The sequence below is a fragment of the Uloborus diversus genome, chromosome 6 (genome assembly GCF_026930045.1).
Source record: "Uloborus diversus isolate 005 chromosome 6, Udiv.v.3.1, whole genome shotgun sequence".
Taxonomy (NCBI): Eukaryota; Metazoa; Arthropoda; class Arachnida; order Araneae; family Uloboridae; genus Uloborus; species Uloborus diversus.
This window is the reverse complement of record NC_072736.1, coordinates 77,029,295-77,047,118: the sequence shown is the minus strand read 5'-3', so window position 1 is coordinate 77,047,118 and position 17,824 is coordinate 77,029,295. Positions and strand designations below refer to the sequence as shown.

At 32.3% G+C, this 17,824-nt stretch overlaps 1 protein-coding gene across 1 annotated transcript; it reads right to left on the bottom strand.

Moving 5' to 3' along the window:
- Window positions 1-3,517: 3,517 nt before the first annotated feature.
- Window positions 3,518-16,625, bottom strand: LOC129224827 (uncharacterized). Its single transcript, XM_054859374.1, has 4 exons — window positions 16,430-16,625; window positions 12,022-12,165; window positions 8,544-10,061; window positions 3,518-3,663 (listed from the first exon to the last, which is right to left on the bottom strand). The coding sequence occupies exons 1-4, from the start codon at window positions 16,623-16,625 to the stop codon at window positions 3,518-3,520; spliced, it is 2,004 nt and encodes a 667-aa protein (XP_054715349.1).
- Window positions 16,626-17,824: the final 1,199 nt, after the last annotated feature.

The following is a 17,824-nucleotide window of genomic DNA, read 5'->3' as shown; positions in this document are numbered from 1 at the left end:
AATATCTTTTGATAATTGAACTTCTGCCATTCAATTCCTAAGTTTTAGTGTTGCCCCCTCCCCCCCTCCCCTTTTTTTGTAATGATATATTTTATATTTAAACGCGGAAATATTTTACCTTTCAATGCCACTTGAAAATCAATGCTTCAGTTTCAAGTTTTTTCCAGAGAAATATCCAAATGAAATATAAAACAGGTGTTTGCCATTTTAAATGATACTTCTATATTATTCCCTTGTTGGTGCAATTAACGCTTTAATCTTTTGTACGCTTATTTCTTGGCTAAATTTTGTTTTAAACCTGTTTATCAGCAATATTTTTTCGCACTTAAATTCTTCATGTTTTTTTATATTTTTTTTTCAAACTTTTGTTAACATTTCTTTTTTAACATTTTTATCTACTCAAAATGCTTTTTTTTCCTTTACAAAAATGTGCAGTCTAATTCTGCGCAGCTTTTGTTTTTTATTTATTTTTATTTTTTCAGATTGAATTTCATGATATCTATGTAACATTAAGTTATATTACAATTTGTAACAACGAGTTATTCCAACTTCTTTTTAACCTTTTTGTTTATCTCAGTACGTAAATTAGCAAATATGTTGCGTTACCTCAAAAGTTATACTTTTGCCATTGGGCAAGAAAATGTTGTCGGGAAACACCGAAAAGTGTATAAATCACTATATCTATTATTATAGAAGAATCTCATCTGCCTATTTATGTGAGTTTTGCTTTGCATAGAGTCACTACCTGATGGAATGATACATAATTCGATTTCCTGAAAGGAATATCCTAGAAAATCAGTCAAAATTTTTAAATAGTCCTTCTTGAATTCAATTTAAAAAATGTTTTCTACAGTAAAAAATAGGAAATTCTCATCTTCTAAAATTTTAAATCATTTTAATGCTGACGAAAAATACGTTAGATGGTATTTTTCCAAAATTCATGGTCACAGCTGTTCAAAATATAGTCTGCGTGTTTGTTTAAGTTTGATGTTAAAAAAATTCGTAAAACACTATAGTTTGTGGAAAAGTTAAAATGCGGGTTTAGGAATTGTACGGAGCAGTACAATACCAAACAATAACTTACAGTCTGGACAGCGGGAGTTGGATTACAAGTTATAAGAAGACAAGTTTTTTTTTTTTTTTTTGGCATACAGAAATTAAATAAAAAAAAAAAAAGGAAAAAATATTGTTGAAAAAGGACACAATTCATTTTGATTATAAAAGCATTTCATCGCGAACATTTACCGTACTCAGTGTTTTCCAAAAAATACTATAAACATTCAAACATTAAAAAGCTTTTATGATTTATGATTACATTGTTTAAAAATGTGTCTAAACAAACAAAGTGTTGCAGAGCTATAAACGTTTTTGTAATAGAAGAGAAGAACGTCCAAATACAAAGATTAAAACATCTTTTATTTAAGAACTTTTTCTATTTATCATTTAAAACAAAAGTTTATTTTCATATGCTATCAGTCACAAAATGTTTCTACAAATGGGATTAACACATTACATTCAGTTTATTCACAGATCTCAAACAACACATGTCGGGTAAAATACTTAGTTTCATAAAAGTCATTAATTTATAAGTGAAAAAAAAATTATTTATCTCTTTTAGAGATATTTTTAGATTTTTATCGAAGAGTGAATATGCTCTTTGGCAATTGTTATATAGGTGAAATTTATTTCGAAGGAGTGAAATATACATACCATAAAAATCATTAGAGTGATCAAATTTCATCAAAAAAGAAAAGTTTCTAAAAATGAAATGAATGATGGCAAGAAAAAAGAGGAGCAATTCAAACATTGTGACATTTTGCGATTAAAATAAACTTTCAAATGTAATATTTTAAAAGCTCCAATTACAACCAAACCTGTTTTTATGTAGTGGGTAGGGACCGCATAAAAAAGTTTCGCGTAGAAAATAACCTAAAAACTTGCAAAAAAACAAGGAATTGCTTATCTTTAAAATAAATCAAAGTAAACCAAGTGATAATAATTTTGCCGAGTAGTCGGACAAAATTTCCCGAATAAGAAAATTTTTGGGAGGTCACAGTGACTTCCCATCGGGTGCCTATGTCGTCACTTGAAGATACTACCTCGCACTCGATTTAAAAATTAATTTAGTCAGTTGAGTCCCAATCTGATTGAAATTTTCATATACCGCACAAAAGAAATTCGCACAAAAAAAAAAAAAAATTGCACCAAAAAATATCGCACAAAAACAAGTTTGAGTATACTTCTTACTTCCTATTTCTCACGATACAAAATTTTAGTTACCATGTTGTGTGTGAAAATATATTTGACTGAAGTTTTGAGCAAATAGCATTTCTGATTTTCAACTAGTAAAATACATTTGTAGAAATGCTAAAAATGCTTCTGTTTCTAAACATCAAACGTTTGAGTTCAAAGATGCTCTTGAAGCTGATGTTCTTCTTACTTAAATTAAATTGGACAATGTAAATAAAACATAAACTGATTCAATGAATATCACTTTGAATAAATCTCTTAAACTGATTTTTCTTTTGGTCCAGTACATGATGATTCAAAAAAAAAAAAAAAAAATGTTGGAGTGTCATAAAGCTACCAATTGGAGTAACGGATTTACAGCTCCCTGGTCGAATAAAAGAAAAACTTCTAAAGGTTCAATTGGCTACACCACTAGATGTCTCTTCGGTTATCGTATGTGTCTTAATTGTTCTTTTTTATTCAGTAAGTCAAAGTGGCGATTGATGGCGGCAGGTGATTTTGCAATGTATGACTGCCCACTCCCCCAAGGGAGGATAGAACGGCTCTCTTACCTGAAAATCTTGATGAGCTGAAAAATTGGATTACTACAGAACTTGCCTCTGTGACTGCGTACATGCTACAACGTGATGGCAAGAGTTTGAGTCATTGAGAAAGAATAAAAGAAAGACAGGGTGATGGCTTCAGTTCTTGAAGCATATATCTCGAGTCACGTGTCACATTTTTAAGTAAAGTATTGGAAGAAACCAGATTTATTTTGCTTAAACCGTGTAGGCCATTTGTACTAATTGAACCATGTGACTTAGGATCTTTGCGTCAGTTTGTTCTATGCGAATGATTGGACTTCTCCCTCCATTTACCAATTTCTGCTCTAAAGTTTGAGTATAGATAAGATATCGTTCAAGCGACAGGAGGAGGGCTCATCATTTTGAGAGTGATTTAAGCATTAAAAAAAATCGTTTTTGTACCATTTTTGCCCTTAAATATACACGTTTGAAACCCCTCCATTATTTTTGAATCGTCCTGTACTGTTACATATAAATTTCTTCTACCGTTGAGTTTCTCGGCCTTTCTTTTGTATCTTGAATGTTTTCATGCAATAATGCAGGGAATCAACGGACAGAAGGTCTCTCACATGCACTTGAAGATAACAATTGTCAAGTTTTTTAAACTGTAATGGCAGCCTTGCTCCAGCTCTCGAAGATAAGGACGAAAAATGGTGTTTATTAATTTTCTATTCCAGTTTTCTTGAAACTAAATACAATTATAATCAAACTTTTCCTTCATTCGTTTCTGCCGGCGTACTTTTTTTGTTCAAGTAAGGCTCCATTATCCAAAAAAATCCTAATAGACTTCCCACAGCTCCATTGATGTACATGATGTAGTTATATGAGCCTATTGTGTCACGGAAGAAACCTTAAAAATAAAGTGTTATTAATTGTACAATTCGAACATGATATAGTTATATACTGAATTATAAGTATATATAAAAAGTAGAACAGACATCATTCAAGTATTTTGCAGTAAATTACCACCTTAAGGGAGGGCTAAGGCAGAAATACATGAAATTCAACGCCAGCTCAGTTATTCCATCCGATGACTGCAGTTTCGTGCTTTTTAGCACTCATCAGCCCGGAATAGGAAGTAACTGAGCTGGAGGCGGAAAACCTCTTAAAGGCGCCAAGAGAGCCAAACAAACTGGTAGCTAATGTAGAATTAGCCTACCATACGAGTAACTGCAGCAATGGTGCGGTTCACCTCAAAAAGTGAATGCAAAGCTTGGGGTTTTGCAGTGCCCTAAACTAGGGCTAAGGCGAAATACAAAATACCTAGCTTTACCTTTAAACTTAGAGTTGAACCGCACCATTGCTGCGGTCACTCGTCTGGTGTGTTAATTCAAGTACGAAACTGCAGTCCTCGGATGGAATAACTGAGCAGGCGATGCAATTTATGTATCATTCAAGTATGTTTTGAATTTTGAATTAGAGGTTGTCTACAAATAATATCACGGTTTCAGGGAGAGGGGAGTGCGTGAAATTTTGACGCGGAGATGGGAGGGGTAAATTGAAACGTGTCACTTAGAGAGAAAGAGAATGGGTGTTGTCAAACAGGTTGAAAAAAATGTATTGTCGTTATATATATATATATATATATATATATATATATACTGAAACAAAATAAAAGAAAATTAAAAAAGAATAAAATAAAAACACGGTACTGAGCTCTCACCTGGAATATTAGGTAAGACCTTTGAATTTCTGCTGGTGGTACGGTGGAGGATTATTATTGATAGAAATTGGATTCTAATAGTCGAGACGAAACCACAGTGTATAGTTTTAGGTACTAGTTTCAAGAAATCTGTGTTCTTTTTACGCATACGGTGCGTTTAGCCCTATGTATTACTGAATGCTAGCTTTTCCGGAATTGAACATCCTCTCTTTAGTGTTTAGTTTAAAATTTTGGTTCTGTTGACCTTAAGATGAAGGATCCACTGCTGAGGAGTTCTGACTTCATCAACTTAGTTTTATTATTAGTTTTAGTATTCTTATTTGTTTAATTTTGTAAAACCCTTATGTGTTTATTGTTTGCATTTTGTAATATATATATATATATATATATATATATATATATATATATATATATATATATATATATATAATAAACAGCCCTTTATTGCTGTTTTAAACTTGAGTACCACGTTTTTAACCATTGCACTGCAACTAACTAAGACGTTATACCAGTTCAAAACTAGAAAGGAAAAAAAAAGTAATTTTTTTCCTTACAAAGTTCTCTAGCATAAAAACTGCAAATTCTCTTTGGTAACGACACGTGTACTTAATTAAAGTTTTAACAAATTACAGAAAATAAGTAAAAGCGTGAAAAAAGGCACGGCTCATAAGATATCTCTAAAAGCCAAAACAACATCGTAAAGCACACAAATTCGTTTAATATTTCAAAATAAGAAATGATAAAAATGTGTGTCTGTTGACCTGTGCCTGTCCATCTAATGTTTTCGATAAAAAGAATAAGATGCCTTCTTCCCATACTTTTCTTTTGTTGCGAGTAATTTTTAGTTTCAAACTTACTGAGCGAAAATTGGAAATAATTTATCGTAAAAGTCTAGGGAACATGCACACGAAAAGTATGTACAACACAAAAATATTTTATATTATATTTTTCTTTATTCAAAATTTTGAAGCACGTACGCACCAAAAATTTTTCTCAAAAACCAAAAAGTCAAAAAGATATTTTTCGTCGGAAGAAATAGAGAAACTTTCTGAATTTCTGGATTATATTTTTTCTGATTTGATTCGACTATCTATTCTTTACTAATATTAAAGTTTAAAGTCTCTCTTTCCGGATCTCTGTCTGTCAAGATCTCTGTGTGCGCATAGCGCCTAGACCGTTTGGCCGATTTTCATGACATTTGGCACAAAGTTAGTTTGTAGCATGAGGGTGTGCACCTCGAAGCGATTTTTCAAAAATTCGATGTGGTTCTTTTTCTATTCCAATTTTAAGAACTAAATTATCATAAGATGGACGAGTAAATTACGAAAATATCATAACGTGGAACCGTAACATGGGCACAAGCCAATTGGCGAGAAAATTCACCATACGTTATTTGTAAATATACAGGCGAACCAAAAGACCTTTTGATTTTTCTTTTACGGCCAAAGCCGTGCGGGTACCACTAGTTATAAATAAAGTAATGAATCAGAAGCGGAAAAAATATCTCCATACACTTTACAATTACTAATGCAAGGGATTTACTGACTCGGGGTTGTGGTACTGCAAATTTAAAGCGGTTTTTTTTTTCACTCCAAAAAAGGAAAAGCTCCAAAGTATTTCGTTTGCGTAAGTCGTAATCGAGATCATTTTTTATCATTCTAATAATATTTTTCACTTAATAACGTTACAAAAGGTTAGTTACCAATTACATATCGTTCTTATCGTAGCTTAAAACTGGAACTATTCTTTTCATGAAAGTGCAAACTTTTATTTTACTCTTTCGACTCATTTTAAAAGTTCCTCATGTTGCAAAATTGTGCAAAAGTAGTAGTTATTCTGCTCAATAAACTTGAAAATACTGTTTGGAAGCAGAAGCTCTAGAAGGTTTACTTAATGTTATCGAAAGACCTCGCAACTTGTTAGCGTGTTACATTTGATGTACAGAGAAATTTTAATACATTTTAGAAATACTTTGAGATGTGCAATAAAAACGGGAGTTGTTAAACATTTAGAAATTTGAGTTGATTTCTGGAATAAAATGGCACAACTTTTATTTAAAAAAAAAAAAAAAACATTTCTCGCTTCCTTCAAACTAACTCGAAGTGGCAAATATCACTGAGTCAGGTTCATACGTTACTTTAAACCAGAGTTTTCCAACCGGTGGTTCGCGAACCCATGGGGTTTCACGAGAAGTTTTCAGGGGGTTCGCGAAAAAAATACTGTAATGGCGGAGTTGCCATGCCTGTTTTTGATAAAGTCTCATCTTCCAGCGGTTTCAAGCAAATTTTGCTCCTTTTCTATTCATTTGTCTCTAGCACGTTCTATACACTTAGCATGAAAATATTTGCATACTTGCACACATATTTTATATTTAAAGAGTTTAGTCTGTCATTGCAAAGCGCCGGTTTATTCAGAAGCTTCTGATTGGAAATACTGATTAAACTTGAGGAAAACAAAACATGGAGCACATGTGAGCGTCTCAAATATTTTGATATCTAACTTTTTTACCATTTGAGTCCTACGAAGACCTATATCGCTCTTCTCTCGTGTTGAGTCAAAAATGCATAGGAGTCACGCTATTGTTTGTAAGTATTATTTTTCACACTACATAGACTACAATTTACTTCAAGCTTTATTGTTGAAAAAGAGAAAGAATGGCTAGCAACCCAAAAATACCACAGGAAGTATTGAAAAGTAATTACTTTAGAAATTTTCGTGGGTGAAAGTTTGGCAGTGTGAGGTTTATGCAGTAAAAAAAATCAACGGAATTTAACCATGCAACTTTATTTGCGCAACATGTAAATAAGGAATTTGTGAAAATTGTGCAGAAAATTTCTCTTGTAGTAAGTGAATTTAAAAATATTTGTTTTGTTAAAAATTATCTTTTTTGTGTAAAAATTAGAGAAAATGCGTATATTGAAAAGTAGACGTCGCTATTAGTTTTTCAATGTACGCATTGTACTCCGCCCTTATAGCATAATTACGAGAAAAGTCGTCAGCAATCAAACGATTAATGTACGCAGTATATCTATATCAAACAGTTAGGCTCGTAGTCCTTTTTAAGAAGATTTAAACCAAGCTCTTTTTCATTTTACTGGAAGAAAAAAGTTCACTTATTTAATCTGAGACAGTTCCCTGAAAGGTATAAAGATAATTCTTTCATTGACTTCTGACTTAGTGATTGAGATAATCCTACGCTTGTTTCAGAAAAAAATCAGCCAAACTTTTTGAGCCTCTTTGTTCCACAAATATCCCACTTTCAAAAATTTTTCAAAGTTGATTGAAGCTTAACAAAGAATAATTATTGTGTTTTTTTAATTTATTTATTTATTCATTTTTTTATTTTATTTTTTTTTATTTATTTTTATTTTATTTTATTTTTTATTTATTTATTTTTTTTTGCATTCACTTTTTAACGATCATTTTAGCTCGTAGCAATATTTGTAATTCTATATTTTGTAATTATGTTTTTGTAATTATGTTAGTATAAACTATGGAGCAGCATCAAACAAAAAAAAAAAACAAATTTCATTGTCTTTGTGTATGTATGCTTGAGTGTGTTCGCGGTGTTTTTTTTTTTTTTTTTTTTTTTTTTTTTTTTTTTGCTACATATTACCTAGTACCCAAGGGGTTCACCAATTTCTTTCGGAGTTTGGAAAGGGTTCGCAAGGGGGAAAAGGTTGGGAACCGCTTCTTAAAACGTTCTGATAATTAACATTGTATAATTTTGACATCTATATAACACTCAATGAGAAATTTAGGTTCTAAGAACCATGAATAACTATATTCAAATAGGACGAAACCTATTAGTAGTATCAAACTCAAAGCACTGGTTCTGCGTATAAACAAAAAACCACAGAACGGCCAAGTGAATTAAATTCAAATTTTGACCGATTTAGAGCGCTGCCATAGGAAATTCACGTTTGTTATGGTAGATGCTTATGATGCTAACACAACTTCGACGATTTGTGTTTTTGCTTGCGCTGATGTTTTTTTCTGTCTCTAAGATTTTAATTATTAGTAAGCATATAAAATGATTATCTTTTAACTTTAACGTTGACACTTACCTATGTATACAGGTAGCAAAAATCCTACGAAACTGGAGAAAAAGTCTATGGAACCCATTGCAACTGCATGGTTTTCTTTATCCACATATTTTATGACTAACACAGGATGTCTCACAAACAAAGATCCTTGCAGTAGGGAAAAGAAACCTACAGCTATGAGAAATGGAATTCTTGATGAGACGAAACACAAAGAAAATGTACTGAAGCCCTGCACTACCATGACTATCATAATATAGACATGCAGTTTGAGGAATCCCCGATCAGTGATCCAGCCAGTACACATGCGTCCCAACAAATCTCCAAAGGCTATGGCAGCGATTATAAATTTACCATCTTCCTCTGGTAGACCTTTGTCCATAGCAAAATCCACAATGGTTGTCACCACGGAGGAGAATGTAACGAAAAATATCATTCTACTGAAACATATTAGCAGATATATTGGTTTTGTGTATAATTTTAAGGCTGTTTTGAAATGGTAAAAAGATGATTTTTTTGAAGTATCACATTTGTTTTTTTCTGGGATAGGGTTTCCAGGCGCAGTAAGCTTCGCCTCTGGAACCGACCCTTTGTTAGCGAGATTTACACATGCGTTATAGAGTTTTCTTAATTCTTCGCAAGTTTTTAAAATTCTCTTTTTGTCCGCACTAGAGAAGTTTTCGGCTATTTCGCTTTCATTTTTTGTGCACACTTGCTCGAGCAGTTCAATAACAATTTCGTTGTATCTAACATTAGAATAAGGTACCTTATTAGTTGTTATTGTGTTGAGATTATACTCGGTTTTGTCTTGAGCACCATAGGCCTTTTTATGGCATACATTAAATTTGAACTGCGATTCTTTTAGATTAGTTGTTAAACAGTGACCATTTTCATTTTCTTTTAATGCTGGCACTAAAGTCGAAGTATTAGATTGGAGGGTTCCTCTGTCCAAGCCATTGCTCTGAATCAGTGTCAATAAATGATCTATTGCTGTTGTCCTATAAGAATTCGAAAAATATTCATCGTCTGGTTCGTCTTCTAATTTTTTTGTTGTTTTACTACAAACTTTCATCGTCAACAATTGACGCATTAAGTCTTCGTTTTCAATCAAGTATGAAACGTTTATGTCCCTTATTAAAAACTTCAACTGCTCACTGAAGTTTATATTTTCATATATTTGGTCGTTGAAATATTTTATTTTCAAATCCACGAACGTTTTTTGATCTGTTGAACCATTGGTGGCTTTTTCAGAAACAGATACCTTTAAGTTCAGATTTTTATTTTTGACTGAATCTTCCTCTAACCAAGGAGGTTTCTTAAGAATCATTGCTGCTGGAATGGTGTTCATTATTATTGCAGCAACAATTACAAATGTTCCTTCCAACCCGTAGTGACTTAATGATTCTTCAATAACTACTGGGAATATGAAGGATGCTACGCATGCGCCTGAATATGATATTCCTGAAGCAGTTGTTCTATACTTCTGGAAATATTGGCCGATCACGACTTGAGGAAGAACTGTGATTAAGGATGAACTGATACCTAAAAATTAGACTCAAGAAGTTAATTTTTCATAAAGTTTCTACACATAAAAGATAGTTTGACAACTTTAAATATGCATTAACAGCTATACGACATTGCCAATACATGCTTTTTAGTCAAAGAATCTTTTTTACAACAGAGAAAACGAGCTTCTGAATAAATAGACAGCTGAAAAAGTCACCCGATCGTTTTGGTGAAATTACATTTCATCAATAAGGATTTTTTTTCACCATTTTTGCATTAAAAATAGGTTCTTTGTAATATCAAAACAAATGCCTGCAATGATTATTGTTATTTGCAAATGTTTAGGAAGTTATAAGCTGCTTTTAATTTAACGCAAAAAGATTAACACTTTTTTGATGCGTATTACTTGAGTAAAACAATGAAAAGTATGGAGTAAAACGAAAATGTTTCGTCACCAGGTCTAATTTTCGGCTCTGAGTATCATTTATTACGAGTAGATTAGCGTATTACCGCTTAATTACAAAAAGAACCTATTTATTTTCCATTAATAAATACAACAGAAAAAAAGTTTTGTAAAGATGTATTCTAACTGATATTGAAAAAAACTCTATTTTCATACCCCCCCCCCTTCCTCTCCATAAAACTGGCAAGATATGTAATAATGGTTTTAAAACAAGGTAAAGTTATTTAATGTATATTTTTAAATTATTAAGAAAAACATTTTTTTTCCGTACAAAATAGCTCATTAACTATTGTAAGATTGATTTTTTTAACCATGTAAACAAGAGCTACAAATAAGCACAAAGTTATCCAAGGCTAAAACATAACTTTGTGCAATATACTGACAGCACGTTAATGGCATCTAGATACTGAACTTTCGTTTTGGTTAAGGACTCATCTTTCTGGAAGAGTAGATAATCGAGTTGGAGGCACATGTCCTGTCATTGAAAGTATCAAGAAACTTGCTGAAAATATTAATTTAGCCCAAGAGTGTCCGCAACCGCAAACAATAGCGTGGTTCAACTTCAAAAAAATCCGAAACTTGCGGTTTATTTGGGAGCTGAATTACCATGGGGAAGTACAATAGGGCCCATCATACGGCCCGCAGGCAATATGTGACCTAAGGCACCGATCCATGTGGTCCGATGTTGTGTTCAATGCTACAAATCAAAAACTATGTTCTATAAACAACCGATCATTTCCACTAAGCTTAGGAATGATTAATGCAAACTTGGAGCCAAAGGGGAGGGGGGGGCTCTAACAAATTGTAGGAAATTTCATATTGATAAGATTAGCATGTTGCAACGAAAACAATAGTTTATTATTTGTAACTTTTTTTTCCTTTTCCATGTTTTCTTATGTTATCTAGGAAAAAAAAATCCAACATATTTATGTTTTAGGTGTCGTATAGTCTACGAGAATCCTCTGAATATGAAATGCGGCTCTCGGGTAAAAAAAGGTTGAGCACTACTGGAAAAGACAATGGACCTAAAACTGTTTCACTCAATGTTCGATGTTGTGACTTCGTAGTGTGTTCTTAGCCAAACTTCGTGCTTTTTTTTTTTTTTTTTTTTTTGAATGACGACAAATCATGACGTTTTAGAGTATTCCAAAACGCAGTATGCTTCTGACTGCATGAACGATGCTAGTTTTATTAACAGTGCCTCGAATGGTGAGTTTTTAACGGAGAAGTTTTTTTTAATTCTTGCTATATAAAACTTACGTGACTATAACTTCGAAATTACATGTTTCGGTTAAACAAATAAATCGCAAATTTGCACGATACTCTTATTTTTGTCTCTTCCAATATGAAACACCCAGAATTTCTTTGCAACATGCCAAGTGTTTTGTTGTAAAATTTTAAAAAATAATGCAATTTGAAAACTATCAGGATTGATTTGTTGTTCTGATTTTAATACCTTCATTTCTATTTCTCTGTTTGCTTAAAAATATTTCACTTAACAAAAAGCACATAGTTCCGAAAGAATTATCTTACCATTGATCAGCCCCCAAACAATGATGAGACCAGTAACATTACTAACGTAGAAACACGCTGCAGCACTTAAGACACCAGATATTCCTCCAGCAATAATTACAGGAGGAGCTCCATATTTTGCCCCTAAAATGCCAACAGCAGGACCTGCAAAAAAATACCCATATTGCATTGAATTAAAGTAAGATTTTTTTTTTTAATTTTTAAGAACAAATTGTATGCGTTAAAACATAAACAGTTCAGCATGTTGGCCCTCTACCATTTATATATTTTATAAAAATATTCCACTCGTTTAAAGCTTCTGATTAAAATTCAGGAAAAAAAATTAAGTAAATATTACCCTAAAATGGATTATTTACAGTACAAAGAATATTTCACAGTAAATTGTGCAACTAAAAGTAAATGATTGTAACTCCAGTTTGTTTGTTAGGAGCGCTGTTCTCCGATCAAAGAGAAGGTAGTTTCGAACTCCGCTGCTCGCACCTCGGTCATTTTATTCAGTGCAACTAGCCACTGTAATCTTACTTTTTTTACCGTAACATTTTATGGTACAGTGAACTTTTACGGTAAAAAGTACAAATAGCATGGATGGCAGTACTTTTTACCATATAATGTTAGGAATTTTTTTTAATGTTGCACACGAAGACATGAAAAAATGGGAATTTAAGTTTCTTTTATGTTTGGCAGCAGTTTAACAAAAAATGACAAATCGACTTTATTAGGATCAGGGGTCTCTAATAAGGCGAACTCTGAACAAAAGCCAAAAAAATTACAATCAAACTTTTTTTAAAAAATTTGATTTTTTTTTTCATTTCAATGTAAAAACATACTAAACCACATTTGATGAAGTAAAAAAGTTATCAAAAATGTCTCATTTGCTTTGATAGAAAAGAGAAAGTCAATCCGTACACTTAGGGGGCTGATAAGTCATTTTTTTTTATTTATTTAGTTTTTTGTCACTCCTACACACAGTTCGTGCACAGATGTGCAGCATGTGCAACATTGGATCGTATCCTCCACCCGATCCTTCACTATCTTGTTGAGGGCATCCGAGTCCTGATAATGCCAATCGTGGTCTTATTGGGCAACTAGGGTTATGAAGTCACATGAAAAATGGGCGATACACAAGGAGATTTTTCTTTTTTAAATCGTCTACTGCACAAATAAGGCATTTTAGAACAATTAACATCTTTTTTTCATATTAGTAAATTGCAGTGAACCGAAAAGAAATAAAATGTACAGAAAAATGAGATCAGTCAATTTCCTCAAGACTCTTTTGTAATAACGGTTGCTATATCTTTGCTTGTTGATAGCATATGGCTCGTTGATAACGCTTCATCATCAGTTAGGCTTTTTGATGGCAATAAAATCATGATCTAGCAAATTTTTTCTATCCTACACAGAAAAATGGGGAAGTGGTCTTATTGTTCTACATATTCCTATTTGGAGCACCCACTTTATTTCGTTTTACATTGTCAGGAGATGTATGTCTCAACTGTTTAGCTGTGATTGAAATCTGTTTCTGGCAATATTTCACCGATGTTGGTTTTAGCTCATTTTCATATGAGCTCATTTTTTTTTTTTTTTTTTTTGAGTAAATGAGCTCATTTAGCTTAAATGAGCTCATTTAGCTCATTTTCATATGAAAAAGGAATATATTCGCAAGAAAAATACGATATTTTAACAATCTTTGCATAAACGCATATTGGAAATAATATGCTTATTGTTTTTATTGGAAATTTTAAATAACTTTGAAGTATAAAATAACAACTCATTGTTAAAAATCTCAAAATAAGTATCTTTTCATCATAGAATGGCATTGACTTTTCAAACCCTTTATAAAGATAATGAACATTATATAGGCGGTTGAAATGTTCTTATATTCAGTGAAACGATAGTATTGCGAATATTATTTTCAGACTGAACCTCGTTTCTTTAATCTGGTAGTTAAAGGTTTCTAGGAATAATATTTTAGTGTTTTGTGTAATCGCCTGTAAATTTAGTTCATTATCAGAAACATACTGCTCTAAACCATGTTCAAACTTAACTATTCATTTACGAGGAGGGTGTATTCTGTACTTAAGGAGTTCTCCTGTTCTATTCAACTTTTGTTGTGCCTTAGAATGGTTTACAGATGTACTCTCTGAACTTGTTAACCACATTAAGTAAATCACATGCAGGAAATTTACAAACCAAACGATGTCGCCGTTGATCGTATTCAATAATGTCACTAATTGTACGGGACTCCATTCTCACAGTGGGTAGCATAAAAAAAAACGAGCTGATGTGTGAATCACATGACTTCCTTTTACTCCAATTTCATGTCATTTTCCCATTATTGGTAATTTTAATGTGATTCAATAGTTTACTCTGTAAATATTTCCTACAGTGGCCAAATTGAAACCAGATTTAAAACTTAAAAAAAACGCCAAATTTGTCACCAAGTTAGCGACAAAACTTGGCGATCAAAAGACTGGCGATATATCGCCAAGTGTTCGCCAAATTATAACACCACTTGAGTTTACATCAAAATTATCAATGATTTCCCCCAAAAGGGGGCAAAAGACCCCCTTAAGAACATCTGAATGCAACCAAAAGGGGAGGTGCACAACTAGATCCCACTAGGAGTCTACGTACAAAATTTCAACTTTCTAGGACATACCGTTCTTGAGTTATGCGACATACATACGCACATACACACATCCGCACATACGTACATACGCACATACATACATACGTACGTACAGACGTCACGAAAAAATTCGTTGTAACTAACTCGGGAATCGTCTAAATGAATATTTCGGGTGTCTATACGTTCTTAGGCACTTATCCATGTGGTCGATTTGAAAAAAAAAAAAAAAAAAAAACCTCAACATTCATTCGGGGGTGAGCAAAATGGAAATTAAGGTTGATTTTTCAGTGAAAATTCTTTCGGGAAAATAATACTTAAGTAAAAAAAAAAAAGTAAGAAAAAAGAAATCGTTTGTTTTTCCCCTGTTGCCAAAAAATAATTTTGAAAATGAATTACTGTACTTTCAAAAATAAATAAAAATAATGTGATTCAATGATTAACTCTCTAAATATTTCCATCGGTGGCCAAGTTAATACCAAGCTATTTATAAAAAAAAAATCGTCGCCAAGTTGGCGAAAAAACTTGGCGACCAAAAGCTTGGCGATACGTCACCAAGTGTTTACCAAATTATAACACCACTTAAGTTTGCATTGATATTAACAATGATTTCCCCCAAAAAGGTGCAAAAGACCCCCTTAGGAACATCCGAAAGCAACCAAAAGGGGAGGTGCACAACTAGACCCCACTACGAGTCTATGTACCAAATTTCAACTTTCTAGGACATACCATTTTTGAGTTATGCGAGATACATACGCACATACGCACATACGCACATACACACATACGCACATACATACAGACGTCACGAGAAAAGTCGTTGTAATTACCTCGGTGATGGTCAAAATGGATATTTCGCGTGTCTATACATTCTTAGGCACTTTTCCGCATGTGGTCGAATCGAAAAAAAAACTCAACATTCATTTGGGGGTGAGCAAAATGGAAATTAAGGGCGATTTTTGAGTGAAAATTTTTTCGCGAATACAATACTTCCTTTTTTGTAAAAGGAAGTAAAAAAGATATGAATTCAGGTAGACTAATTGTAATTTTTTAGAAAAATTGAAAACAAGCAATGTAAACGCACACGTAGGATTCCGAAAGAGTAAAATAATGGAAAATCTGATGATAACATATCGCACTGATAATAACATATCGCTCCTTAATTTTAGCACTCTTGCTAGGAGATTTGAAAAATTAGTTTACATAACTTGTGCATGGTGGCGTATAACTAATATAATCTATAGTCACACATTATTAAGATTTCATAATTTACAGAAAACATTTTCAAACTTTAAGTGTACACTAGAACTTAAATCTACAAAAACCACCCAATAAACAAAATATGTTAGATGTTTTGCGTGTATTTTTTGAAGTAGAGCGAAAAACAAAGTAAAAAAAGAAGTGATATCTTTGTAACTGTGATATTCAAAAGTTTTCTGTCTCTGATTTTCAAAGTAAGAAAACTCAAAGAATAATGCTGTGCGAACATAGCAACATGTCAGGAAAAAGGCATTGTTAATGAGGATCTGCTTCAAAAACTATAACTTTTGTAATAATTATATTGTGTCAAAAGGTTGCTTTAAATAAGATAGTTGTTTGATTTAAACTGTCTAGAGCCATAAAGTACATGAAACTTATATTTTGAGTTTTCAGAGTTAAGAAATTTTCGTTTTAAAGCAAGTGTCTTCTGGTGGAAAATAAAGTTACTCAATAGATAGGTCTGACGTAATATCATCTCTAAATGTAAGAACATCATCTAATGCTTAAATAAAAAAAACTTACCGGCTAAATTTCGGATTGACGATCTGACTGAAAAAGGCATCGAGGCACTTTTTCTGTCTGTACCATACCTCTCCATGATCGCCACGAACAGAATACCACCAACTCGAAATATGCCAGCCATAATGAAATTGATGACAAATGCCGCAAAGGCGACAATCCATGCCGCGGTGCCATCAGGACCCTCAGCAATAGCCATGGTACTAAAACATTTTTAAAAATAATTTTGTTATATGTGAACTATGCTGTTTGATCTGCAGTAAGTCTTTCAAAACGATGTGGTTAAACAGTAAAAGAAACTTAAAAAGTTTTTATTAAAAGGTTTAAAAAATGTAAAATTCTGAAAGTTGTATGGATGGGAAATTAAAATATCGGTCTATTAAGAGAGTTTAGGGTTATTAATATTGAATCTAATGTAAATCTTAAGCCTGAAAAAGTAATTAGGTATTTAGGTAATTAAAGAAAATTGGAGAGTAGGTATTTGTGCAACATAAAATTGAAATGCATGATAAAAGAAAATGAGAGTGCATGATAAAATTGAAAATCATGTTTGAATCCATGAAGAAAATGACAGTGATTGTCTTTTGAATTTTAAATCTCAAAAACATTCTGATTTTTTTTTTTTTTTTTTTTTGAATTGAAAGTTATTTAAGTACTGAAGCACTTTTTTTTCTGTTTTTGCTCATTACATTTCTCGTAGATGGCAAAACTTGATTTTTACTCAATAAACTTTAAATACCATCTCACTCAACTTCAAAAGCATTTTTGCTAAGTTTGTCCCGCAAGGCTGAGCCGCTTATTTAAACATAATTTAAAAAGGATTCAGATTCATATGAAACTTTACAAATATTCGGAGTTGAACGAAAAGCTGATAAAATCAAAGGATAAATCATGGGATTAAAAAATGAGGTGTGGGACTAAGGTGCAGTTGATATCATTGGCAAGAGTACTTCCTTTTAAATCAAAATAATATTCATTAATATTATTACTTTCTGCTAAAAAGTGCTAACAAATTAAAAAAATAAAGAAAGAAAGAAATTAGTCTGAAATATTGCTTGTGATGTAAAAAACGTGGGAAAAAATCAGAATGCGAAGTAAACATTTTTCCGCAACTGTTATAACTGCTGATTCAATTACGGTCCCAGTCTGAAAAGTTTTGAATGTATTCATTATACTAGATTAAAAGTTATTATTTTGTCTCCAAAATCTTTCACAATCTTAAAAAAAATTTTATTTATAAATTTCAAAAATTTGTGTTCATGAAAATTATAAACGTAGCATATCAGATTAAAAAGTGCATGCAATTATCTTTAGAAATAGAAAATCGCCTGTAAAGATATAACGGGTGAAAATTGCTTCTACATTTGAACGAGGAAATTGCTTGTTAGTTGATATTTC

Coding starts and splice junctions, on each gene's coding strand:
- LOC129224827 (XM_054859374.1), bottom strand. CDS start 16,625: ATGGCTATTGCTGAGGGTCCTGATGGCACCGCGGCATGGATTGTCGCC. Junction 10,062..12,021: donor TGTTTGGGGGCTGATCAATG/GTAAGATAATTC, acceptor TCTAATTTTTAG/GTATCAGTTCATCCTTAATC. Junction 3,664..8,543: donor TTTGCTACCTGTATACATAG/GTAAGTGTCAAC, acceptor TTTATTTTTAAG/GTTTCTTCCGTGACACAATA.